This window comes from Plectropomus leopardus, chromosome 2 (assembly GCF_008729295.1).
Source record: "Plectropomus leopardus isolate mb chromosome 2, YSFRI_Pleo_2.0, whole genome shotgun sequence".
In the NCBI taxonomy this organism is placed as follows: Eukaryota; Metazoa; Chordata; class Actinopteri; order Perciformes; family Serranidae; genus Plectropomus; species Plectropomus leopardus.
The window spans coordinates 12884809-12912431 of record NC_056464.1 but is presented as its reverse complement, the minus strand read 5'-3'; the positions used below and the strand labels follow the sequence as shown (position 1 = coordinate 12912431).

At 38.9% G+C, this 27623-nt stretch overlaps 2 protein-coding genes across 2 annotated transcripts in view; both read left to right on the top strand.

The window, feature by feature from the left end:
• Window positions 1-10142, top strand: part of LOC121954103 — a 34149-nt gene extending 24007 nt beyond the window's left edge. Inside the window, exons 10-24 of the mRNA XM_042501439.1 lie at window positions 43-191; window positions 1306-1444; window positions 2154-2276; window positions 2493-2690; window positions 2837-3822; window positions 4048-4297; window positions 4730-4819; window positions 5231-5455; window positions 6161-6331; window positions 7110-7287; window positions 7633-7749; window positions 7861-8115; window positions 8833-9101; window positions 9336-9392; window positions 9550-10142. Of these exons, the coding sequence (XP_042357373.1) occupies window positions 43-191; window positions 1306-1444; window positions 2154-2276; window positions 2493-2690; window positions 2837-3822; window positions 4048-4297; window positions 4730-4819; window positions 5231-5455; window positions 6161-6331; window positions 7110-7287; window positions 7633-7749; window positions 7861-8115; window positions 8833-9101; window positions 9336-9374 (3189 nt within the window). The 3' untranslated portion in view covers window positions 9375-9392; window positions 9550-10142. The remainder of the gene's footprint in view (window positions 1-42; window positions 192-1305; window positions 1445-2153; window positions 2277-2492; window positions 2691-2836; window positions 3823-4047; window positions 4298-4729; window positions 4820-5230; window positions 5456-6160; window positions 6332-7109; window positions 7288-7632; window positions 7750-7860; window positions 8116-8832; window positions 9102-9335; window positions 9393-9549) is intronic.
• A 3096-nt stretch (window positions 10143-13238) lies between these two features.
• tgm2b (transglutaminase 2b) lies at window positions 13239-25476 on the top strand. Its single transcript, XM_042511112.1, has 13 exons — window positions 13239-13444; window positions 16581-16760; window positions 18643-18858; window positions 20003-20121; window positions 20614-20742; window positions 20874-21051; window positions 21222-21354; window positions 21743-21846; window positions 21946-22185; window positions 22521-22796; window positions 22888-23048; window positions 24131-24267; window positions 24978-25476. Exons 1-13 carry the CDS (start codon window positions 13435-13437, stop codon window positions 25126-25128), a joined length of 2034 nt encoding a protein of 677 aa, XP_042367046.1. The 5' UTR covers window positions 13239-13434; the 3' UTR covers window positions 25129-25476.
• The last annotated feature ends 2147 nt before the right edge of the window (window positions 25477-27623 follow it).

Sequence of the window (27623 nt, the reverse complement as noted above, 5' to 3'; positions counted from 1 at the left end):
AGATCAAACATGCTGACTTTGCTTTTGATGTGGCTGCTACAGGAAGTGCAGCAATGCATTGAGGAACAGAGGGCCTCAATGAAAGAAGTGCTCGAGGATACTCGACTGGTAACTCTGCAGAGAGAAGGAGGGGCCGCACTGGCCAGAATGAGGAGGGAGGAGTTCAGATTCCCTCAGTCTGAAGACTACAGGTATCTGATAGAATATATAGTTCTCCTTTAGTCAGTACTCTGAGAGACGTACTGCATATCACAGCAGCATCGCTCAGTGTTTTAACCTAAATGTACCTGCATCGTCTTGTATCTTTTCAACCAGTTTTGAATCAAAACAATGTGGGTAGTATGTGTAGATGAAGTTTGGTGAATTTCCCTTCATCTAACCAGTGCTCCTTCTCCCTTTTTGTAGGCTTTCACGCTGTTACTCGAACAGGCTGAACATTAACATTTTTGTAATGCCTGCCACTCGTATCACCAACAGCGCAGACAAAGAGCATACAGTATTCATAATGACATGCTAAACACAAGCCCATTTCAACACAGAATTAGTTGGGTGGAGGAATGCTGGGAGTTACATTACATTCAGTCAAGTGCAAGTTTGTCCATGCCCACACTGTCTTGAGAACAGGTCAAATTAGGCATCATATGTGGAAAGAGCTTAGTTAGTTAACCATAGGTATGCACGGGTTTTACAATTTTACATACAAATTATACGATTATTGATTAAACCACCCTGCATGACCAGTGACAACATTAATGGGACTTGCTCTTTCATGTTTCAGTATAAACAATCAATACTAAATAATAATTTAACACCATCAGTGGCCACTCTGCGTAATGACTATTTTTACTTTTGGTACTTTAAGTACATATCTCTAATAATATTTACGTACTTTAAGTCAAAGGTATACTCTGCAAGATTGTGGATTTGTAAACACACTCGCCGGTGAAAGTGGAGGTAAAAGACAACCCTAGATTTATTCTCGTTTGCATTTTTTTGCGGTGCTGTGCCTTTTTGGGGGCCTGCTGATTACAGTCTGACAACTGGTAACTAACTTTAATAAAGACCAAAACTAATCTGAGCACTGTGGCATCACATGCCCATAAACATTGTTCGATTAACGTGTTACTTATATCAAATATTTAGCTTTTTGGCAAAAACTGGCATTTAAATACCACAGGGGACCCTTTTTAAAAGTGAAATTATCCCCATTATACATTTGAAAATACAAATGATGCTAGCACTGCCACTGAAGCCGACTTTGACTTCTCTCAGGCTTTTTTAATGTTTGCTTCCTTCTCATTGCAGAGATGCTCTGGAGTCAGTGACGAGTCTGTATAACCAAGTGGAGGAGAAGCTCCACACTCTGGTGATGAGATCAAATGAGTCACTGCAGCACCTGGAGTTCCTCTTCAGGCTCAGAGAGATGGAGGCCAAAATTAGCACGGTACTACCACTTCTTCAGTCTGTTCAGCATATTAAAATCTACAGTATGGGTTAAAACAGCTAAAAATTCTTTAACGTGGTGTTGATCACTGGCAGATTAAAGTTGGTCTCCTTTTGTATATTTTCTTTAAGATCCCCAAAAAGTTAAATTTTCACTTTTTTTTTAGTATGAAGCAGGTATAGGTGCTGTATAAATACTGTGAAAGTATCAAAACGCTCGATTCACAGAGAAATGCACAAAGCCAAAAAACACTGCCTTTAAACCAGCCTTCAGGACTTCCGTTTAATTGTGTTGTTACAGATATACTATATAAAGGTATTAAGTGTCATTACAGTGCTGCTACAGTCGTTTATGGCTGCAATGGTGAGAGCTGGATGATGAATAGTTGGAAAGACTGACCAATCAGAGAAGTCAGGACTTTTCGGGAGGGGGCTTAAAAAGACAGGCGCTAAAACGGACCATTTCTGACAGTGGCTGAACACAGATATATTCAGACAGACAGTATGAGGAAAATAACTTCCTTTTTTTAACATTTAAGCATGTAAATAGAAATAATAGAAACCTCCAATACAAGTATGAACCCGAAAATAAGCATAATATGTTCCTCAAAAGGAACTGTCACTGTTCCTCAAAAATAAAATATGTGATATTTTACTCAGTTTGCCCAGCTATAAACTAACACTGCATAATTGTACATTACGTCTTGCAGGCTGGGATGTGGTTCAGTTCAGAAGGCGAAGAGAGACTAAAGGACTCTTACACAACAGATGAGACCCTGGTGTGCACTGAAAAGGCCTTGCAACACTTTGATGATTTTCTCACTGAGTCTAAGGTATTACAACAATTAAACAAAAGAGATTCAAGAAATAAGAACAGCTGACATTATCTGGCTGTCTGATTTCTCTACGCATACCAGTAGTTTTTTTATTTTCCTGACAATGAAAATATTTAAATTGCTGTGCTGTTAACTGTAAATAGTGAATTAGGAACTTCCTTAGAAGAGGGGAGGAAACGCAAATTCCACTTGACATCTTATCATTTGTTACAGGAGAAACAACGGTACGCCTTGACGCTAGTGACGGCGGCAGAGGAAGTTGTTGGCATGAGTGATTCCAGTCCTGCAACAGATGTTTTTCTCACTATGGTCAGCACTTTCAAATCCAATATGGATGATTTTATGTTGCGGGCAGAACAGAGGCACAAAGAACTGGACACACTGGTTCATATGTACCGCTTCTGTGAACAGGTTTGTGTAATTCTTGCCTGCTTTTTCACCCATCTGACATTTCAATTTTGAGTCTCTCTCTCTTCATTTGCCCTTTGTCCATATATTTCTGACTGATTTGTGTTAACCTTCAAATCTAAAATCCCCTTTTCTTTCTCTCTCTCTAGGCATCTGCCCTGGCCAAGGAATGCAGTCATTTTTTGGAGCAGGTAGAGCAGGGGTGTTACTCAGCTCAGACCCTAAGCACACTCCAGATGTATGAAGAAAGATTAGGTGGCGAATTCTCCACCCCGCACCTCCAGGCTGTGAAAGCTAAGGCCTGTGTGGTGCAAAGAGGGGCCTTGGGGGTGATGAGAGTGTGGAATGCAGCCTGGGTCCAGTGCCAAGAAGTAAGGCAGCGTCTTGAGGAGATGCAAAAAAAGGAGAAAAGCACAGATAAGAACCAGATCCAGCATACCACATCTGCAAAGTCTCAAGGGAAAGATGGAGGACTGGAGAAGGAGGAGAAGGGGAGCGAGGTGGGGGAGGATGAATGCTCCCTGACCCAGCAGCTGACCTCTCAAAAAGAGGTAGTCAATATCTCAGAAAGTGAAAGAGAAACTGCTGCATGCTTCAACCAACAATTAAAAACTGACTCAAAAATGAGCAAGAAAGGACAATCACAAGCGCAGAATGTACCTGAAGCAGCAGTTAAAAATGAGAAACTGGCTCCAGTTTTTGCACAAAAATCTGACTGTCATCCAGAAGTCAAACGGAGGCTAAGAGAACACCACAGCGAGGCAGATCTGAGAAGCGCAGACTCAGTCAAAGGGGGGGATAATTTTTCACCGCACCAACCTTTGGGTCGGTCCCTAAGCGAGGGCTCTTGTGTGAGCTCTCATTTGGTGAGCATCTCTGACTTTTCACCTTTGAATGTAAGACACAAACACTGTCAGGGCAAAACACAGCCACTGGAACAAAATCTGCAGCTCATCCAAAATATGCCCATTTCCCATAACGAGAGTATATGCTCTGGAAACTTGAGCTGCGAGTCAAAAAGAGACAGTAATGAAGAAGAGGGTGGGGGATGTACAGTCTCACACCAGAGCCCTAAAGAGTCAAGGACCCCGGAGACATTACTCACGGCAGCAGAAGACAATGGCAGCAATGTTTTGTAAGTAACACCCCCCTCCCTCTGCTGTAATTTAAAGCTCGGTGAGATGCTGTCCAGGACATTACAGCAAACTACATACGTTATAGTCATGAATGCTGCAGTTGTTCTCAAGTTAAACAATACTGTCATACTGACAAATAAATAACTGAGTATGATCCCGAGCACACCCGGGTTTAGTTATGAGCTTTAAGTTTTAACATTTTCCATTTCCTATATGTGTAACAGGAAACTGCGGCGGATCATGGAGGAGCTGCTGTCCACAGAGAGGGAGTATGTGAAGGCTCTAGGTTACGTTCGAGAGCACTACTTCCCTGAGCTAGAGAGGTCTGACGTCCCTCAGGACCTCAGGGGCCAGAGGGGGAGCATCTTCGGCAACTTAGAAAAGCTCCACGACTTCCACCGACATTTTTTCCTGAATGAGTTGGAGACCTGCCTGAATGAACCTTTCAGAGTGGGACGCTGCTTCCTACGACACGTAGGTGTATTATTGACGGCGCATTGAAAGCTGTGTGTGAATTATGGTTTGCAAGTGGGGTGCACCTGAGTTATTGTTCTTTCCATGGTTTTGCCAGATGTCTAATGTCTGTCCAATGTCAAGTCGCAGTCCATGGTTTCCTGTTTTGAACCAAAACTGTGATAATTAAGTATAATCGATTGCTGACAAAAGCCCTTCCAGATGTGTCCTGACGGCAGACTGATGCTATGTCTTCAGCTTCCAAGGATTCAAATGCTTTAGTGTTGATATCACTGACCACATTGATTTGAAATAAGGAGTACCTAGCTCACACAACTGTGAACTGCTGTGGTCTGTTGCTTAGTATGCATTTCACATTGTGGTACTTGCATTTTTATTGTTGCTGAAAACAATGATGCCTTATGGTCTTTTTTAAAATTCCTTTTCTTTTAGAGAGAGAGCTTTGCCTTGTATGCCCTTTACAGCAAGAACAAACCGCAGTCTGATAGTCTTCTCATCAATCACGGACAGGCTTTCTTCAAGGTGAGGACTGCTGCCAGCCTCCTTTTGCTCTTCATTCTCTCGTTTCTCTTCCTAAAACCACATCACGATTTTCTTAAATGAGAGTATATTTTAGCAAGATCACAGGCTATGTGGGCAGCTCTATGAGGCTGTACTTAAAAAAAAAGCGAATAAAAAGTAATGACCAAATAAAGATGCAAAGTGCATCTCTATACACTAGTTTATTCTTAGATGCCCTCCCATTCACTCAACAAATTACTTTTACTTATGTTTATGTCCCCAAAAATGCCTAACCTTGACTTTATTGACTACAAAATTTGTCACTTGAGAGGTGTTTTCACAGTTTTTACTGAAGGTGGTGATGTCTGTGCATTTCCATAAAATCTGAGTTTTAAGCTTACTTTAAAATTAGTGTCTCTCTTCATACAACAGCAAAAGCAATTGAAACTGGGGGATAAAATGGACCTGTGGTCATACCTTTTGAAGCCCGTTCAGCGGATCAGTAAGTACAGCTTGCTGCTCCAGGACATGGTGAGGGAATGCGGTGCAGGACAAACCAGAGAGATGGCTGAGATCAAGGCCGCCCTGGAGGTCATCCACTTCCAACTCCGCCACGGCAACAACCTGCTGGCCATGGACGCCATCCATCAGTGTGATGTAAGACAGTTTGTTTCTTTTATCTTTTGTGTAATTTTGTACACTGAAATATCAAGTAAGATTACTAGAAGGGAGGATTTCATATCTTTTATACAGGACATACAAGTGCGGGTGGTGTGCAGATATCTATCCTATGATAAGAATGACTTATCTCATCCAGCATTGGGCAACGCTATTAGAAGAGCGGAGAAACAGGTTCAGGCAAGACCAGGGCATTTTTCCATAAGGGATGATGTGTACAGTGTGGGTGAGGAGTGTTCTTCAGAGCATTGTGATGAATATTTGTGCAGTACAGCTGATTAATGTGGGGTGGGAACAAATGAGATGGATGAAAAGTATATGGAAAAAATAATAGTTTAATCATCTTTTCCATGGAATGTAAAGGGAGTTTTTTTTGTGTGAGTGGGATGATGCTCTGGAGCAATAATATCTGGAGGGCAGAGATAAAGGAAACAGAGCTGGATTCATAGGAATTTTGTTAGTTAGATGAACCTTATTGTCTCTGTTACATTGGAAGAGGTAATAAAAAAAAAAATCACATTATTTTGTATTTCTGTTCAGGGTAATTATGTGATTCAACTAACCAAATCTGCCATTATGTTCAATTTTTTCAAGCCTGTATGTTTGTAATATACTCTCTTCTTTCTGGTGCATTCTTGCTGACTACAGTATGTGACCCCAAGACTTGCCTTTTGTGTGCTGCAGGTTAATCTGAAGGAGCAGGGGCAGCTGATACGTCAGGATGAGTTCTGGGTCACATTCAGGAAGAAGAAATGTTTACGTCACATTTTTCTCTTTCAAGAACTCATCCTTTTCAGCAAAACCAGGAAGACAGACATAGGAAATGAAACATATGTCTACAAACAGTCATTCAAGGTACGCATAATTGCTATGTCAACCAATTTCATGTGAATTTCAAGTGTAGTCTTGTGTACGGAAAGTGCCAGTAAATTAAGCAATCAACGCAATCAAAAATCTAAGCATTGCTACCACTTCCTCTTCAGTAAAGGGTTACTCCCTACAGAGGTTACTTAAGCAGAAACAATTACTCTAATCCTGCAATAAGTTTATTCATCAAAACACACATCAGTCTGGTCTTTTTTTTTTCTGAATTCAAGGTAACGCGGGTTGAGTAACTGATATACATATGGCTTATGTGGGCGCCATATTTAGAACATATTCATGTTCTAAAAGTCTTTATTATTATTATTACTATTATTACTTGAAATGCACTGTTGCCGTATCTATAGTCAATAGAAATGAATATACAATCAGTGGACAAAAAAGGTTTTTCAGAGCTAAGACTGAACAAAAACATTGTAAAAAGAATCTTATATCACAAATCGAATCTCTCAGCCTTGGTCTGATTTGGAATCTTTCAGTCTATTTCTTTCCATTTTCAAGAGATAAAAGAGCCACAACACAACTACAAACATCCAGAGTAGTAGAGATAAGATAAGATAGGTAGTTTTAAAGAAAAAGTTAATGAATTTGTAGTACTTTTACTTCATTTTGTATTATAGTAGCAAGAGAGTATATATTAGACTAACACCTATCTGAGAAGAAAACCTAGTAACACCAGGGACAGGCTTTGAGCTGCGGTCTTATTGCAAACCTTAAACCACCATCTTACACAATCTTTATTTAAATTTAGACATCAGATGTAGGGATGACCCAGAACAGCGGTGACAGCGGCCTGTGTTTTGAGATCTGGTTCAGGAAAAGAAAAACCCAGGACACATACACACTTCAAGCAGTCAGCCGGGAGGTGAAGGAGGCATGGACCAAGGACCTGGAACGAATCTTGTGGGAGCAGGCGGTACACAACCGAGGTACCGCACGCAAATAAACACACACTGGTGACGCTCTGATTACAGACTGATTACAAGCTTTTTCGTCAAGCGACATCACAGCTAAGGTTGTAAGGTTAAAGAAATGACACCATGCCAATATATATACTGTACATAACATCATCACATGGTAATGTTGGAAGTTAATGTGATAAGAGCATGGTATGTTTATAGATATATTAAAATTTGCACTGCTTATGTGTACCTGCATCTTTTTTGACATTTCATATTATTTTTTAATTGTCAGTGTGTTTTTACTTGTATGTGCTTGTGTCTTTTCTTAAGGTTGAAATATTGTACACTAATGGTATCTTGTGTGTTTTTTAGAGGTCCGCATGCAGGAGAGAGTTTTCATGGGTATTGGAAACAAGCCTTTCATGGACATCCAGCCCAGTGATGCAGCTATCAATGACAGAGCTGTCAACTACGTATTAATGGGAAGAGGTAATCAAATACTGCCAAAAAAAACAGTTCTACTCACTTTTCTATGACTTTTTGACATCCCAGTTTATCACACTTCCTTTGATCAAACTGATTCTCACTTGGTCTTTGCAGAGAACAGGGTGCTGTCCTCTTTGGGATCAGGTAGTCCACAGGACAGGCTTCCTGGGGGTCGGCCAAAATCTCTTGGTTCAGGAAGCAGTTCATCTTCCTCCTCTTCTTCTGGAAGAGGTTCCCTGTCCCCTGTGGGATACCTGTGTGGGCCAAAGCGGAGAGTGGTTTCAGGAGGCCCTGGAGGATATGTATCGCCTCCTGGAGGTCTGGAGGAGGATGACCTGGACCATGAGAGTGGGAGTCACAATTTATTGTGTGAGTTTACTGTGTACAACTAAGCTGATGTTCTCTTAACTCAAATATGAACAGAATGTTGCTTATGATTTATTGCAAATGGACTAGAGAATTAGATACAATGGTACACACATGAACCTCCCAGTGCCATGATGAGTGTTATTGATGGAAATTTCGAAAACAATATGGCCAATTTGTTTATTCATTATTTGTCAGGCAATTTAAACTGTTCTCTTGTTGTTTTTTGTCAAGATCATGTGTTGAAATATACAACTCCAGTTCAAAATTGAAAATATTTATTGCCTTTTTGTTGATGAATTAATAAATTTCTTTAAAGCTACATAAACAAAAGCATAAAAAATTAAAAACTACTGGAGAAAATGTAATAGTAGCAAATCAATAAATTAATAATTTAAAGGGTTAGTAACTTAAAAACTAAAAAAAAAATAATTACAAAAAACAGTTTGAGTAATCAACTTAGAAACTTCATCATAATGGTCATTAACAGCTTCACTGAAGATGTTTTGTACTGTTTTATTCCACTCCAATGAGGTCACATTATAAAGGTCAGAGGTCAATCACTTTTTAACACCTGAGGGCATATGAGAAGGGACACTGATTGCTGCACCAGTGTTTGAAACTTGGCTTTCCAGTAAAGAAATTTGAGACTGAATCACCCACCCATGCATTCATCCATCAACTGATCATGTGTGTAATCAAAGCCTGTCTCTGTTCCAGTGGACAGCTCTGAGTCATCAGGAGATAGTGTGAGTGGCTTCAGCAGCTCCAGTCACAGCTACCACTCTGCTATTGGAGGAGAGGCGGAGGACACCTCCTCCGTCTCTGCCTCTGTGATCACTGTTAAGGAAGCAGTGGTTGCTGAAGCGTCTGCGGTCTTCCACAAACCAAATGCTCTGGCAGGATCCCCAGAAAAAACCCAGCCACCAGTTGCACCAAAGCCCAAACCCAAACCACAATACCAGGCCAAGGATCTGCCCTGTGGCAAGGTGCAGTACAAAGTGCATAACCACTGACTGAGCAGTTGTTCATTTGGTTAAAAACATTAGCAAAAAAATACCTAATGTAACCAGAAAGTAAATTACTCACTTAATAAACTATCTCTGTCATCCTTATGCTCAAAAGTCTTTTTATGTCTTAATTCTAGGTGGATTTTCTCATGTTCATGATTAATTTTCTGTTCTGATTTAAATTAAATTAATAGAGTTTTATGAATGCTTCAGGTTCAAACCACAACTGTTGGAAAATCCACTGAGGTTTGACCTGCAATGCGGTACAAGGTGAGTGTATAGTGTGTTATACATTGCCCATCTTTCTTCAACATGTAAATAATATGACTAGTTTTTGAACAATTATTATGTGTATATTAAAGATGAATGGTGAAGATTGTGCTGTGGAGGGGAAAAGTTAGTTAAAAGATATCCTTTTTTTCTACAGATTTGGAGGCAACCCAAAAAAAGTCGTCTGTTGGTGTCAGCATCAAACAGCATCCTTTTATACCAGCTGTTACTGAAATCCATTACCACTCTGTAAATAAATGTTTTTTTAATCTCACCACTAAAAGAATAGGTCACAAGATGTCTGTGAATGTACTGTACTTAAATTGTGATACATTTCTAAATGTGTAACTGACATGGCTTTGCATAGTGCACAGTCTACTTTCATAGCTTATGTAAAGGATCATACCTGCTATTTATAACATAATGCTAAACTTTACAGTAGTAAAAGAATGCGGCTGAATAATCCTGATGTGCCCCATCCTGATCCCAGGAGATTAATGAAATCTTAAGGAGATCCGTGAAGAACTGTGTCACAGAGACAATGCCACTTTTATGTCCTACATGTATTTTCTTTTGTACAGTTTTATCAAATTTAATTACTTTAATTCATACTTATTTCCTCTGAAAATAATACACATTCACTCTGTACTTTCTTTTCATTAACCGTTTTGTATAAACTAATATGTTACTGGTATGGAGATATGTAACACTTGTATGGCTTTCATTTTGAAATACAAAACAATGATGAATGTTAAATTGTGTTTTTATTTGCATGTTGACATTTTTGTAAGTGTAAATAGGTGTTTTTTTTTTTTTTGCTTAGGTCATCATTATGAATCAGTGGTGATTGCACATTTGCATGTAATAGTTGTAAAATAATGATGCCATCAGCATTTAAAAAAAGTCCCCTATAAGCCTCTGCCACAGGGTCTGATCTGTAAAAATGAGGGCTTGATTTGCGGCACAAATAAGGTGTGTCAACCATTGCGCAACCACAACAGGAAAAGGTTAACGCATTTGTTTTCCCTGATAGCTTTCGGTTGCTCTAGTTACCAAAGAGAATCAATATAAGTTCTTTGGAGTTACTATTCCCTGTAGAGGAAATGGTGAACAGTGGAATAAGTATGGAAACTGTTTTAGTTAGGCTTTGAGATAAACAGAAGTTGATCTGGTTATCTTAGTGTAGCAGCGACAACAATAATCCCACTTGGACACACAAGAGGCGCGGTCTGTTTTCACTTAATAGAAAATGCTTACAGTCAGATTCAAATTTCTAAACTCAAATATTGGTGGCTGATATGCGTTTATTATGGGCATTTGCCAAATAGTGCCATTACTAATTCAGGCATTGATATGGCTGAGCAATAATATTTGATACAAATGTAATACATACGTTTATGGTGTAATGTGTTCCACAGATCGCTTTCCCTGATAAAAAGCAAAAAGCAAAACATTATGTTGTTCAGCATTTTGGTCAACTGCAGCTGTTTTAAATTTTTCTACAAATAAAGTTGAATGGAATTGAATCAGACCATCATACAGTCCAAGTTTTTTGTGAGTATTTCACATATAGAAGACAAAAATCTAGGTGAAACCTCCCACATGAAATCTAGAGGATTACTTGGTTTTGCCACAATACTGACATTTTGAAAGTGAAGGGAAGAGAATGAAACACTGCAGGTGTCAACTGACATTTCACTGAATCACAGACATGTAGCATAACTACTAACAACAGTATTTAAAAGGAAATATTATGCTGACTTACTCTTACCAGGTTACTTCATGTATGTCAAAGGCCATAATTTCTACACTTTTCTGCATCTGAAAAAAACAAGATTTCCCTCAAACCATTTTATGGAACATTTTTTCGACCGTGGATGGATTAGTGGACGGGCCTGCCAAGCAAAGGGCCAGGTTCCCCTCTGGTCTTTACCTGCAACACACTACTCAAATTAACATATTGACCAGGAACAGACACAAATTACCACAAAAAGACATGAAAAAATCCACATGGGACTACAAACAGACACCAAATAACTACAGAAACGGGCAAACCAACAAGAGAAACACAAAAAAAGACAGAAAATTTAAGTCTTTGTGTCTAACTCTCATGTTGGAGAGGTGGCGGGACCTTTTGCATCCCTGAGCTCAGGGGCCCAGGAGTCCATTAGTGATGTACAAGTTTGAAACTTTTTATTGTTACATCTGGAGGTGAATCCAGGCGATACATTCAACAGTCTCTCTGAAGTACCCAAGCCCGCCTTGGCAAAGACACTCAGTCATTTCCACTGTGTGGGCTTGCACAGTGCTCTGGCTTTGGTTTCACTTCTGTTAATCATTGAATTCACTCTCCTGATGTAATGCCCAACTCTGGAGCCAAGATGCATGTTTGCAGTTAAATCCGTTCTGTCCAGAGTCTGTAAGCCATATCACTGGCTGAAACCTCTGCTTTTATTGACATGGTTACAATTAGAAATGTATTATCTACTTTACTTTTGGAGCATAAATGGTACAAATTTTACAGTGGAAACAGTTGATATTGAGCACAAGAAGCATTCTGTAGAAAGCTTTTTACATTTTGTGCCAAAGAAGAAACAGTGACACTAGCAGTGACTTCAGAAGTTGTTTGCAACTTTTCCTTTTGTGCACTTTTACCTGTGCATACCCTGCTCTTCACCTCATCATGGACCAGAGCACATTTTCTCCGTGATGCATCACCTTTGACCTGACAGGTGAGTTGACTGAAAGATTAAAGCAGATAAGATGTCAATAAATGCCATTAAAAGATCAAAACCAACTGTGTGTTCATTCCTATTGAGGGTTTTCTGAATGCTGTTCATTTGTTCTGAGGATGTAAATGTTAGATCAGTCAGATAAGTAAAGTTATTTCATATAACAGCTGAATGCTAAAGTTTACAACAAAAATTACTCAAAAAGGAGTAAATAGTGCATCCGCTTGGGACTGTAATTAGCATGTGCTAGTGAGTTATCACTCAAGATAAACTACAGCTCCCATGTTTGTGATAATAAAAACATGTCACCAAGTCCGACATGGCTCATTTGAGTTTTTAACTTGCAACCCTGACACAACTAATGGCTTCTCACTGGTCTTACCAGGGAAATGTAAATGGATGCCCACATTACTGTATTTAAAAAGACAAATATACAGCTTATATTTGAAGACTGATGATTGTAAGGAACAAAATACTTAGTGGAAACAAATTTTCTCAAGTTAAAAGGAGACTTGTGGGTACCCTTAGAACCCATTATTTATCCACATATCTTGGAACTCAAAGTGTTTACTGTATCAGTATTAGTCTATACGCATTAGATAATTATTGGCCTAATATTAACTGTAAAATAAGACATCAAAGTATATGGATATGTGAATCTTTAACTGTCACACGGACACATATTTCAACAGCATAATCAAATTCCTGAAATTCAGTTATGGCTTTTGGTTTTCTGTACCACCCGAAGATAAAAGTAGCCCCATCTGGCCATACCAATGAAAAAAAATGCTGCCAGCACCACTGTTTAAAACCTCAGGGAAACTACAATTTAACAGTTCCTCCTGCTCCCAACAAATCTCCATAGTCACCTGCCTATATTTTCCATAACCCCCGTACTACCATGTTATCTCAATGTGTTTTATTTTGTCTCATAATGAAAATATTGGAGAAACGACACTGCACCCTGCAATATCCTTCTTCTTTCTTGGGGGGGGGTCAAAAGCTCAGAGAGTGTATTATTCCACGGTAACAACGCAATAGCATAAAAGTCACCGTTCTTACGTACTAACATTAATGAATCACCGGAGGCTGTGCAGTGATTAAAACTTCATGTGTGTGAGATCGCGTGCATGTAAGCACACGCGGAAAGGGGCGCGCTCTGTTTGGTGAAGGGTCGCGTCACGCCCACCATCAGACAGACTAGCAGGAGGGGGACTACAAATAACGCTGAGATAACGGAGAGGAGACACAATTATTCCCCTCTGAGCAGGACATTCATTGAAAACTACTCAAAGAACACAGCAGCAGTTATGGCTCAAGGTAAGTTTTACTCTGGCTGCTTTTATTTTTTTTAACACTCCTGTTGTTTATTGCCAGTAACATTTAGGCTTAAAAGGTGGAAAAAACTATTTTTTCATTTGCCAGTATAATTTAGTAGTAGTTTATAACAAGATAAATTGTTTAAAATACTCACATGTTGATTGGTGGTGTAATAATCTGTTTGTAGGCTATTTTTATTCCCTAACTCAATTCCCAAAAGATTTTGCTGCTATGGTTTCTTCCATTATTTCCTAATATGGTTGTTTGGGGTAATGCAACTTTAAGCCTTCCTCACTGTCAGTGTATTTTGATGCTATGTGTGCAGTTGTCTTGACACTCATTCAGGAGTTAATGACCAGGAAGGACACACTTTCACTAACTCTAGGACACTGCTATCATTAAGCGTGCTGTAGACAGCATATCTGAAAATAATTAAGGTGATACGTTTAAAGTTATCATAGTCTGCAAATATCATCACCCTGTACCTGCTGCTTTCAGAGCTGCAGGAGAAACTGTGTCCAGCACACGATCATCGGAGATCAAAAGACCAATGCATCTAAAAAATGTTTCACCCTCATGTTTGAGCATATGATTGTTGCCCTGGGACCCTTATAATAGCAGCCAAGAAGCAGCTGGAGTGCAGACAGTCACTGTGCTTCTCCTCTTTACGGGCACTCACACACCACCCTACACATATTTGTAAGCCCTTGTAAAGACATTCAGAATTTCCAAACAAGAAAGTGGTCAAACTTCCAGATTAACACAGAACCACCTCTAAAGACTGATATAAGTCTTTGACCTGTGTGTGTAGGCAAAATGTGTAGCATGCCAAAAATATCGGACGACAATTTTATAGTAGAAAATGAACACAAGTTTCACTTATAGAATATGCGTTTTACACTTAACCTGTGCACTGGAACAGTCATTACAAAAAAAGCTTTCTTTAAATTTGGTATATTTACTCTTCATAGTCGCAGGATGTTAGTAAGGTGTGCATTGGATCAGCTACCAACAAATATATGAGCAAAGCTTACATCATTGCATAGTTTGTAAGTAGAATAAACAGCATATATATAAACCAGTGTCACTTGTTTTCCAGCTGTGGGAAGTTTAAAAAGCAGTTACCTGCAGGACTGAAAACTCCTTTCACATCGGAGGGGAGTTTTTCAGATTTTTTTTCATCGCATTAAAGTGGTGTTTTCTGTACCAGTGACTACCAAGTTCACACCAGTTCAATCTAGTTTTAATTTCCTTATTAGGCAAATGCTGGACTCAGTGCTGCTTACTGAGACAGGCTGTCTGTGTGTAGTGTGGGCCATGGTTGGTACAGTGGGTTTGAGGCGTGGGCGTGTGCAGTATGTAAAGGTTAGTGAAGACGGCAGGGTCAGTGCTGTGGAATCTTTGCCTCTGCATTTCATATTAGAGCATTGTGCTGCTGCAAGTTATGTAACACTACAGAAAAAAATGCAAGTTCAATAAAATGTAATCAGTTTGGATTTACATCACACATGAATACCATCTGCTTTACCACAGCTGCTTCACCTTCAACGACACATGCCGTTGCACTGTGGTTTGGGACCAAATCACACTTCATTTGCTTTTTTTTTTTTTTAACAATTACGTAGCCACCAAAAGACCCCCAAATTACTACAGAAAGCATGACACCAGTCTGCATTACACCATTAAGTCTGTTGTTTCTGACAGGTGTTGGACAGTCATATGTTATTGATTTCTGTAATAGTTTTCACATTCTGTAAGCTGCTGATCTGTTTTATTGGACTCTCTTGAGGTGCGAGTACTGTAAAACTTTTTAAAAGGAAAAAAGTGAAGAAAATTTGTATTTCTTGGAGCCATGTGATGTATTTCTTTTGCCAGACGGTTCGGAATAAATTGTTAAATAGCATTTGCACAAAGCAATGCCAATATGCTTTTAATATTTGCACAGATCAAATGTGGGCTAAATGACTGCAGAGTATGCACAGGCTGAGCAGCAAGATTCAGATAATCCTCAGACTACAGCTGAATAGGTGGTGTTGCATCTTTTAGGCATTTGCCCTCAATTAGTTACTCTAACATGTCTTTAATTAGGAACTGACGTAAGATCAGTAAAACATCAGAGCTATGAGACACACTGAGGAATGAAAGACCTCATGTAAAACAGCAGGGAGTTTTTGCAGCTTAGTCTTTGTTTATCTACGTCTAGCCTAGCCTTGACACAGCCGCCTCATTTCCTGGACTTTTCTTAACACCTTTGAATAATTTATGGGAAGAGGTTAACCCCCTAACATGTCATGGAGCAGGAGGACCATGGAGGCATTATATAGGACCCTTTCTTTTCCTATAAACAGGAAATCAAAGGGTGGGATTCTCTTAGTCTCAATACACCTCAGAGAGAAGGAGTGGTTGTGTGTTTGCACACTACACAAGGAGTGACTCTCTGTCTGTGTTTAAATCCATGCAGTAAGCCCTGTGAAACTAAATGATGTTACCATAAATGACTGCAAGTGTCCTGTAGTCCTCCGGTTTATTCCAAAGTCCACTAATTTTGTAATATCATTGAAGATCACATAAGCAAACATTTGACCTTTTTTTCAGTCCCTCAGGAAAGTACAGCTATTATAAGAGTCAGTTTATTAACACAGTTTAAACAGTTTAACAACAGTTTTCTGGTTAATTTACCACAAGCCTGCTGCAAATATATATATATAAACAGAAGTTTTACAACATGCATTCACTGAGACCATGTTGTAGCATTTACAGCATCACATAAACATGTACACTATCCTCCCATTAAATGAAAACAAGGTCCTATAATAGTGCTAAAAGAGTGCCGTAAGCAGATGTTCTACACGTTTAAATGAATTTGAAGAGATACCCTTTAATTTCTATTTGCATTTTATGAATCTGTTCTAAAAAACTATGAGAATTCTTATAAAAATCAAAGTGTGTATCTACTTTTGATACTTTAAAACATAGATAAAGCTGTACTTTAAATACAGAGATGTAGTACAAATTTTTGTCAAGGTACAGGTATGTTTAAAGGATACTAATTGAAATACCCAATATAAGGATGATAATTTTCTGCATGTATGTTGTTTCTGTTTTTTTTTTTTAAATGCCCATTTTTCTTTTTAAGCTTTGGACATTGATCGCTGGAACCTGGAGTGTGAGTTCAACAACGTGGACCATCGCACTGATCTCAACGGTATAGACCGTCTGATTGTGAGGAGAGGCCAACCGTTCTCAATCAGCCTGTACCTTCGCTCTGGAAGCTACCAGCCAGGAGTCAGCTCTCTTGACTGTGTCGTAGAGACAGGTACTACTCTTTCTTTTTCTATTTACTTTTACATCTTTCTTAAATTTGTAGAATTTTAGAGTTAATATACGAAATGCAATGTTCCCATGAGTAATTATTATGTTATACTGTAACTTTTAGTGCAGAACATTAGTAATTTGGACTGCATTAAAACATTTAGAAAAGTAATTGACCAAAGCTTTCACTTTCCTCTCACACAGGATGTAAGGGTCACACTGGAACCTACTGTGTGTTTTTGCAGATGTTATTTTCTTTGCTACCTATTGTACTTTCAAAGATGATAAGGGAAAGGAGCCGCAATGTTAATGGAAGGGAAGTGGAAGTTTTTTTTCCCCCGGTGTTCAGTTTCCAGTGATGTTGCTACTGGCTTTTACAATGAGCACACTTACAGTAGCTGTAAGATGTTCTGTTGTTTTTTCCATTATTAACCTCAGCTCTTCCCTTATTGTTCTGTGGGTGTTGATGGACTTAACTGTTATTGTTGGGAGCCCCAGATAATGAATTCTCATATATTTGCGGTCAGCATACCCTATATACACATAAAACCATTTGTCTCTTCTCCTCAGTTCATATTTGGATAAACTTCTCATGAAGTGTGTGATAAGACAGCTGTTACTTGCCAATGAATCTAACTGTATAAACAGGAAGTGTTGCTTGCCAACAGGAAAGGGTTTGTCAGAGATAACATTATCAAACTTTGAAAGTCAAGAATGTTTTTATGGACTGGACCCTCAATCCCACCCAGTGAGAAAGAAGTCTCCTGCTGTCGATTTAGCTGGCTTCATAGAGTGGAGGATGTGAAAGAATTGACTGTTTGGACTAAAGGGTCAATCACCCCTGAATCAAAATGACCTATTTTCCTTGTACCTGTTGTGCTATTTGTCAATCTGGATTATTTTGGTGAGTGTTGTCGAGTGTTTGAGATATTGGCGAGATGTGTGCCTTCTCTTGAGCATAATGGAAATAGATGGCACTTGGCATGTGGTGCTCAAAGCGCCAAAAAACAAAGAGAAAAAACTCAACACCAGCAGCGTCTCTTTCCAAAAATCATTACCCGGTTACTTATGATGATCCATAAACCTTGTTTTGAGCAGTTTAATGTTGGTACTGTTTTCTCTCTACCAAAATACACCTTTCAACCATATCACTGCACTGAAGGAGGTACGCATCTACTCATGTATGAGAAGCTTGTTCTTGTGAAAGCGCAAGATGTAAACATTAATGACGTCCTCCTTGGCTGAGATGTAACATTAGCTATCTCAGTGGTGCCAATTGAGCAAGTAGTAGATGCACACTTCCTTATGTTAGATGTGAGCTGATATGGTTGGCAGATATTTAGTAGAAAGAAAATAGTTCCTACACGAAACTGCTCACAGCAAGGTCTGTGGACTATCTTGAGAAACTGGATCTTGAATTCTGAAAACACATGTTGCTGTTGACTTTACACCACAAGCCGAGTGCTTTTTAGTTCCATCACACTGAAGAGAAGGCAGACATCTCTATGGCTGATATCTCCAAAACTCTGCAGCTCACACCAAAACAATCTAGATTATTAAATAGAACTTCAAGTAGGAGGGAAAATATATATTTTGGATTCTGATATGACCTGTCCCTTTAAGTTTATATAACTTTCCAGAATTGAAATCTGTACTGAGGGAGACTTGGGTCCCAAACAATTTTGTTCATAATTATGTGCCATTACACAGTTAGGCTGTCCATGCATGAGATAAGATTCCAGAGATGTTTGAATTAAATTTAGGCAGGGTTGGGAAACTGTGAAAATAAACCCTGCGAATTTCAATGCCCCAGACACAAATGTTTCTCTTGGCTTTTTTCCCTCATGTAATCTCAGGGCTCTGACCATATTGTCTGTTACACACAGGTCCTCAGCCGTCTGAGCAGTATGGCACCAGGGCCTCCTTTGGTCTCTCTGCCAACATTGACACTTCCCGCTGGAGTGCTGCTGTGACAAGTCCCCCTGGGGACATGGTGGCTCTGTGCATCTGCTCTGCCCCTGATGCACCTATTGGTCGCTACACCCTGACCCTGGGGCGATCGCGGATTGAGTTTATCCTGCTCTTTAACCCCTGGTGCCCAGGTGGGTAAACAGACCATATGTCAAGCTGTCGTTTAGTGGATCATGTGTAGCAATCTTCAGCTACAAAGTGCTTTGATGATCATGTTTCACTTCAGAGTAGGCTTATGATAGAAGCTATTCAGCAGCAGTGTGAAAGAGATTATATAGAGGAATTGTAATCGTTTAGGTAAATGATGATTGTTTGATTTTTAAGATATAGTTTAACATTTTTAGAGATATGATTAGTGTTTTCTTTATTTTTTTCAGCCAATCTATACTGTACCACTCTTGTATTTTTATGGCAAATATGATGCTACACCAAGAAAACAATTAATTTAGCTCAACATAAAGAATGGAAGCAGAAGCAAAAAGCTACCCTGGCACTGCCTGAGGGTAACAAAATCTACCTACCAGCATCTCAAAAGTTAATTAATAAACTTGTTGTATCTTGTTCATTTGATCTGAACAAATCATTATTTTGTCAATACTATAACTTTTAGCTAGGGTTAAGTGATATGGAGAAAGTCAAATATTCATTTTTTAAGAAAGATTTTAAGAAAGATGTCAAATAACTTGATAGTGTGATGATATTGTAGAATTGACTATTGGTGCTTTCATAAAATATTTACACAATGATTTTTGATAAATAATCATTAATAATGTGGATTAATGACTCAATGAATAAAGGCAAATAATAAAACAGCTAGAACAGTCTGGTCAGTTCAGAAAATTACATCACTTCACTGTTATGCAGCCACTATAAACTATAAACTCCTTTGGTATTTTCCAAAATCGAAGACATTATATAGTCTCATATCACAGTATTAATAAAATATTGATAGATTGTCATGCCTGACTTTGAGCTTGCCGGGCAACCAGCAAATAGTGAACTTACAGTCCAGGTGTAGGCTGACTGACAGAGCCAAAGAGCCTGTCTCTGACTTTATACTCAGCGCACATAACCAGCTTCTGGCTGTAGTTCAATATTGAATGCACATTTATGAGAGTGATATTGATCTTCTCATCTAACTCTTGGCAAGAGAGTTAATAAGCATGTTTCACAAAATGATAAACTATTCCTTTAAGTTAAGTGAAACTTTAAGTTTTTATGAGAATGCTGTGAAGGTCATTCATTGTATTGTTATATGATGTTTCTATGCAACAGGAGATGCGGTGTACATGGACGACGAGCAGGGTTTAACTGAGTATGTCCTATCTCAGGATGGAATCATCTTTCGTGGCAGCTACAAACATCCAATAGCAACTGCCTGGAATTTTGGCCAGGTACCAACATCAGCACTTCATCTTACATCCACAGTCCACCAAGCCAGCATTGTGCCAGACGGGTGAAGGAGTCTGAAGCATATTCTGATAACAGGAAAAGGCTCACTTATCAAGTGATTTATGATGAGTTGCATAACTGCAAACAGGCAATAACTGATGAACATTTGACAGTGAAATTAGACAGTGAGTTATTTATATCTGACAGTGGACAGTCTGGGTCTGATAAAGTGAGAGGACTGTTTTTGTTCTCAGCCTTGTCTTTGATATTCAATACGGTTTGATTAGTCTGGCATTAGCAGTGCATTAACAGTATGGCTATTGAGCTCTACAGCATGGCAGAGTTACACATATAATTTGCTTTCTGTTTTTTTGTTGTTTTTTTTTTTTTGCAAAGGATGTTTTAACCTTGGATCTCTCTTTTGATTATTTTTCCACCTTGATACTTGTATCAGTGACAAACAGCTGATCAGCAGTTGTTTTTTTTAAACACAGTTTGAAAGTGGAATCCTGGACATCTGTCTCAGGATTTTGGACATGAATCCTAAATGTCTGAGGAATCCTGGCAAAGACTGCTCAGGGAGGAGAAATCCCATCTATGTTTCCAGAGTGCTTAGTGCCATGGTAAGTCATGTTAAATTCTGATATCTCCATCTTTTTTGCTGTCTTAATTTGCATAGATGAGCTCATGTGTGATACCAGTTATGTCATTTCAAAGTAACCATACAAAAGCACTCCCTTCTTTTTCCTGTTAGGTGAATTGTAATGACGACAAAGGGGTGTTGCTGGGAAAATGGACAGATGGCTATGAGGGAGGTGTCAGCCCCATGTTCTGGAGGGGCAGTGTGGAGATTCTGCGCAACTGGGACACACAAGCCTGTCAGCCTGTTCGCTATGGACAGTGCTGGGTGTTTGCTGCAGTGGCCTGTTCAAGTAAGATAGGGCGTGGTGGAGCCTGGTGGCCTATCACTGGAAAACACACTTGATTTGTCTCAAACAGACACAGCATAACACCATATATGTAACCACATAGTTACAGTATACATCTTGCTCCTCCTCTTGGTATTGCAATTTTCACGTAAGTTATTATTATACCCTGTTAGTTTCCAGGGCCCTTGGCATCCCCTGCCGAGTCGTCACCAACTACCTGTCAGCCCACGACAGCAACGGTGACCTGGTGATTCACCGCTTAGTCAACGAAAATGGAGAGCTCATTCAGTCTAAAGAAATGATCTGGTAAGAACTCATACATTTTACATTTGTCATACAGCAGTAGAAAGGATTGTGTAGTATCAGTGTACTTGGAATGTGGTAGTATTACATATTCTGAAGAATATAGTTTCATCAAAAAAAAAATCAGATGCATTTATTTTACTGTTTACTTTGGAATACTGATTCAATTATTGACTAAGATGTGACCATTATGTTTGCAATGGAACTATTTTCTTCGGAGCAGACACAATCAGTAGAAGTTTAGTTGTGACAAAACTAAATTCAACCAGTTTACTGTGGTTTTGGTAAAGACATTGGAACAGGTGCACTAATCAGATGTCTCTATTAAACTGCCAAAACAGAAAGAGTGTCAAGTATAGGAATCAAGCTGATGGTGTGTTTGTGTCTGCAGGAATTATCACTGCTGGGTGGAGAGCTGGATGACCAGGCCAGACTTTAAATCTGATTTTAATGGCTGGCAGGCCAGTGACCCCACACCCCAGGAGAAAAGTGAAGGTAACAAACACACTGCGTTAATGAACCCACAATGCTAATTTTTGATTGAAACAAATCTTCACAGTCATGTTTGTTTCTGCCTTTTCTTGCTTCCTTAAGGAGTGTACTGCTGTGGCCCCATCCCTGTTAGGGCTATTAAGGAAGGCGACCTCACATTCAAGTATGATGCCCCATTTGTCTTTGCTGAAGTCAATGCTGATGTCATCACCACCATGAAGAAAAAAGACAACAGTACATCAAAAGTCACCAGCACTACACTGGTGGGCCAGAAGATCAGCACAAAGCGTGTGGGCAGTGACGCCAGAGAGGACATCACTCATCTCTACAAGTACCCTGAAGGTAGAGAGCACTGAACATCTAACTGAGCATCAGTAGAGTTGGTCATCACCATAAATAGTGTGTGTTATTATAAGACACCATAAAACATGACCTTAACTATATACAGAGCTCCTCTGCATGCCAGCAGGTTACAACAAGGTCACCTGCTGTGTCTATTCTTTCATTCCCTGTCAGTATTTGTGTTGCGCTTAATGTAGTTTAAGAAGGTAAGACTTGCTCCATTGCGTAAAGGTAATTCATTGTGTTAATTATATAGAAATTTGCTATTTGTCAAAAGTCAAATTTGAACTTTTGTTCTTCAGTTGTTTTTTTCCCCTTTTATTTTATGTTTCCAGGCTCTGATGAAGAGCGGCAGACTTTCGAGAAGGCCAACCATCAAAACAAGCTGCTCCAGCAGCAGGAAAATGAGGGCCTACATCTCACTATCAAGGTCACATCAGACATGAGGAAGGGTTGTGACTTCGATGTGTTTGCTGTGGTCACAAACAACACACAAAGTGAGAAAAAGTGCCGCCTGGTGTTTGGATCCTGCGCCGTTTCTTACAACGGGTTGCTGGGAGAAAATTGTGGTTTTAAAGACCTGCTCAATGTTGAACTCTCACCAGGAGGAGGTGAGAGAAATCACCATATGGTGTTCACAGATTGCTTTATAGCTGTTTTGTTTTTGTTTTTTTTTTAAATATATTGTATTTGTTCATCTAGAGAGGCGAGTTCCACTTAGGCTGAACTACTCTAAATATGGAGGCGCAATCACTGAGGACAACTTAATCCGCCTGGCGGCTCTGTTGGTGGACTACTCCACTGGAGATGCAACACTGGCAGTGAGAAACATTGTGCTGGACAATCCTGAAATCAAAGTCAGAGTGAGTATTATGTCCTGCAACTAGAGATACAGACTTGGGACAAACTGTCATTAATAATGCCAAAAAATAACATTGTCATTTTGAATTAAAGGAGCAGTGTGTAGCATTCATATGATTTGGAACCATTTTGTAGTGAGGACAGCAGATTGCTACAACTTCTCCCTTGTGCCAAGCATGAACACCTAGTTGTGATTACTCCAGTGTCAATTGTCCAAGAGGTTTTAAATGTGAGCTGGATTATCTGCAGAGGTCTCTTCCACTCCAAAATAAATGAACAAGGTTATTAAAACTGGTAAATACACTGGATAAAGCAATTTCAGTCATGTCAGCATTTCTCCAACACAGTTTAACCCATTGCGAAGTCGTTGCTAACTATAGTGGCCAAAATGAATGGCCCTATCTAGAGCCAGTGTTAAGTTTGTCCCTTCTGTGCTGTTGTAGAAACATAGTGCTGTAACACATGGTGGACAAAAACCTGCTCCCTATGTAGATATTAACAGCTCATTCTCAGGTAAAAAAAAAAAAAACACAACTATTTTCAGGTGAATTTTCATGAAAGAAAACAAACTTTTCCCTGAAATCTTACATACTGGATCTTAAAATGTAAATTCAAAGTCAAAACAAGCCCTGAAAATTAGTAATTAGAAATGTTAACATGAAAATTAAAAAAAATCTGTCAAGGAAATCACTAAAACTATGTTATGGGCCATCTGATGGTGATGTTTAAAGCTTAGTATCAGCCATACCAAACAAGTTCTCCCATACCTTGGTTATATCAGTATGCGACTGCAATGTTGGAACGACAACACATGTTCCCACAGTGTGTATTTATATGCTCCCCCTTTGCCACATGATACATAGATATAAGCTCTCATTCCACTGCTATGACACGCAGCTGTATCTCCCAATAAAGCCAAGTGAGACTCCGAACCTCTCTAGCCTTTCAGGCAGTCTAACATCTATTAATAGGATCTGAGATTGTATTATTAATTATAAACAAAGCTTGGTGTAAATAAAAGTGTATTGTACTCAAGTGTGAGACTTTCAATTAACTAACAGCTAGATGTGACTGTGTTCTGCAGATCCTGGGTGAACCAAAGGAGAATCGGAAGCTGGCTGCAGAGATCACCCTCAAAAACCCTCTGCCAGAGTCGCTGGAGAACTGCTGCTTCAGCATCGAGGGGGCCAACCTCACGGCGGGACGCGTCATCTCTGAGAGGTAATATGAGTTATTCATCTAGAAATCATTACTCTGTACTCACACAGATTACCAAAATACTTGACATAAATTAGACACTGTAACAAAATTATTTGAACATGTTCCCTCCAATGTGGGCTTATTTTGGCCTTTTAAAAATCATCAAATGAGTGCCATGGAAATGTTTGACTTCCAGACTGTGAGATATGTTTTATTTTGTTTTATAATTTGTTGCCACGGTCATCCAGATGTCTGGCTGGATGCACCCCTGTTTAGTCAGGACAGGAGCCCACTTGTGAAAAAAAGTAGTACAGGGGTTTACTGGTGCAGCCACAAGGTTAAAACAGAATGCACTTAATGAAATATCACTGAGCTAGTTTGTTTTTGCTCAACAATAATCTCTAAGAGTTTATTTATATACTGTGATCTCATTAAGCGAGTAAAGTAAGGAGTAGCCAATCAGTTCCTTTAATTCTGACTGCATGATGCATTTTCACGGTCAATGCTGTTGTTCAGCCAAAGCTCTGGTATATGAAAAAAAAATGGTACTTTGTTGAGTTCAAACACTGCAGCTCCTTTCTTTATCATCTCCATAAATAGTCAAAGCTCACATGAGTCCTACAATATGTCAGTGGTAATCAATTGTCTAAATATTTATGCAATCAGAGGACTGAGATAAAGCCCTCCTAATGTGTGTCTCAAACTTCAATATTTAAATATTTATGTTACAGGCTGGACTCCTCAGTGGGACCAGGGGAAGATGCCAAGGTGAAAATATACTTCACTCCCACCCATTCTGGGCTAAGAAAGCTGGTGGTCGACTTCGACAGCAACAAGTTGTGTCATGTCAAGGGCTACAGAAATGTCATCATTGGAAAATAAAGCCCTGTAATCCTGAAAATGTATTAGACGGCAGTACTGTTATTTTGTCAGAACTGCAAATACGAATGCTCCCACCTTTGCACAGTGTTTAGAAGATAAAATGCTCATCAGTTCAAATACTTTAGAATCTCACTATATATTCCTGAATGCTCCAATTATACCTGTTTTTATTCAGAGCCATAAATATTTAAATGTGAACGCTTTGTACTCATTGATGCTGATCAAATCTCTGCTTGCAAAACTTTTAACAGAATACATACTGTGATCTCAAGTGAGGCTTAGTATTTTGAGTACTATGTACTATTTTTTAATATTTTTTCAGTGCTTCAATTAAAAGAGTTGTTACACATGTCTTTTTGTTTTGTTGTAATGTTTCAACCTGTCTAAATGTCTTCACACAAACTTTGACCTTGTTGGATAAAATGTGTGCAACTGAAAGCACAAATGCAATGATTTTTGTTATGACCTGGCTCAAATGGCCATATCAAAACTGAGACACACAATGGCAAAGTTGAACAAAATATACTTCAGACTAAACCAGACTAGAATCTAAATTATTAACTAAATTAGTGTGGAAGTCAATGGTGTCAGACATGCGTGTGGTGCATGAATAAAAAATGTGTCTGGGTTTTGTAAAGCGAAAGAGCAAAATCGAACTAAGGCAACATAATCAAACCAGAGAGGGGAAGGGAAATGCAGTCACATAGTGGAGGCAGGAGACTGAACTACCATCTGCACACAGACTTAAATAACCTGCACACTCTCAGGTGTTCCCACTTGCCCTAACAATCACCTGCCTGCAAAGAAAGCTCACAAAAATCAACAGCACAGATGATATAGCAGAGGTCACTTTTCACTTTGTGCAACAACCTACCATTTGCACATTCTACCTACAGCAATTGTCACCTGGTGTCTTAGTGAAGTTACTTCAATCATGAATATCTTTACTGAAGAGGTCAAGTTCAACTAAATAGTTCAGTAGCAGAATCAGAGTATCGACATCCAGCAAGTAGTGTTTCACTACATTCCACCATGGATATGGGAATAGTAACAACATATTTTATTCATTTTAAGCACATTTTCACCTCTAAGTCAGCTTCTTCTCTTCTTGCAAAAAAATCACCAAATTTTTAAGATAATACATTTCTACCTTCAGTACACTGGACCTACATGTTTGGATGTGCTGATTTGTTTTCCAAAAGTTAAGGGAACTGCTGCCCTCTTTTGGCCACAAATTGTTCTTGCAAGTGTTTAAAACGAGGCTGGGGAGCTGCTGTAAAAGGCATGTGGCACAGTTCACAACTGTTCAACTGTTATCATTTTTAACAGAAGGTACAGTGGAGTGAAAGTAGAAAATACATTACTACACAGCTTTGTTGCTTTTAAGGGCTATTAGAAAATTTAAAAATAAACATACAGTGGGCCTGTACCTTAGCATTTCATTCATTTCTGTGAAGAAAGCGTCTCTAACGTTATTCAAATCGTTCATTTTAAGCAAACTTCCTGCAGTTATTGCATTCACTACTTGGGTTCATTTAACATTTGATCAGTTTTTATGTGCTGTTATTGTTATACATTAAGTATAATATGAATATCCATTAAATATATCACTTAGTCAGGGGGCGTCAGTTATACAATAGAAGAGAAGTCCTGTAAGGAAAAGTAAAGCACGTTTGTACAACACTATCGCAATCACAGAAAAAAAGACCAAAGTAATTTCAAATGAATGTATTTAACAGAACAGATACCAAACAGCAGCACTTAGAACAAACACGGTCAAGGGAAGAACGTAATTCAAATGACAAACTCCATAATAATTCAAAAAGTTATACTGTCGTTGAGAAAATGGTGACTAAAGTTTGGAGTAATTAACACAGTAGTTATGTTTCTTGAGTCATTTGGTTAAGTAGCACAGAGAAAACTTTATTTGAATGATATCAGTAAAAGTCTACGGTGCCAAGTGTGAATATACATAAGAATTGATATATTATCTTGATGTGATGAAGGCATACATTTACATTCTAGTCATGATTTAGAAAGCTAAATACTGAATGTTTAAACAAAGGGTACATAAATGACATTAATGCACATTGAAACGTTCTCAGATAAAGTAAAAAAGAAGCTTAATTTATTCTTTACTCCTTAGAAAGCATTTACACTGAAATACTGCAGCTTCTGGCACATGTTTTGGTAAAAGATGGCAGAGCTGGCACATTGCAAAGGAATTGGTCTGTCTGTTTGTATATGTTTGTTATTAATGATATCCATGATAATTTTGACTCTCCACTGCCCTTTACTGTAACTTTGTGAGGAGAAGTTCTGGGTGCTCGGACACTGAATGAGTCCTGCTCAGACAAAATAACAAAAGCTCTCTGTGATTACAGCCTTACTGTCACATTAACACAAACTTAATGCAATAGGAAAAAGCACAGAGACAAATAACAAAGCAACAAAAGGAACACAATCGTATGTACAGTCAGTAAAACCGTGCCCTT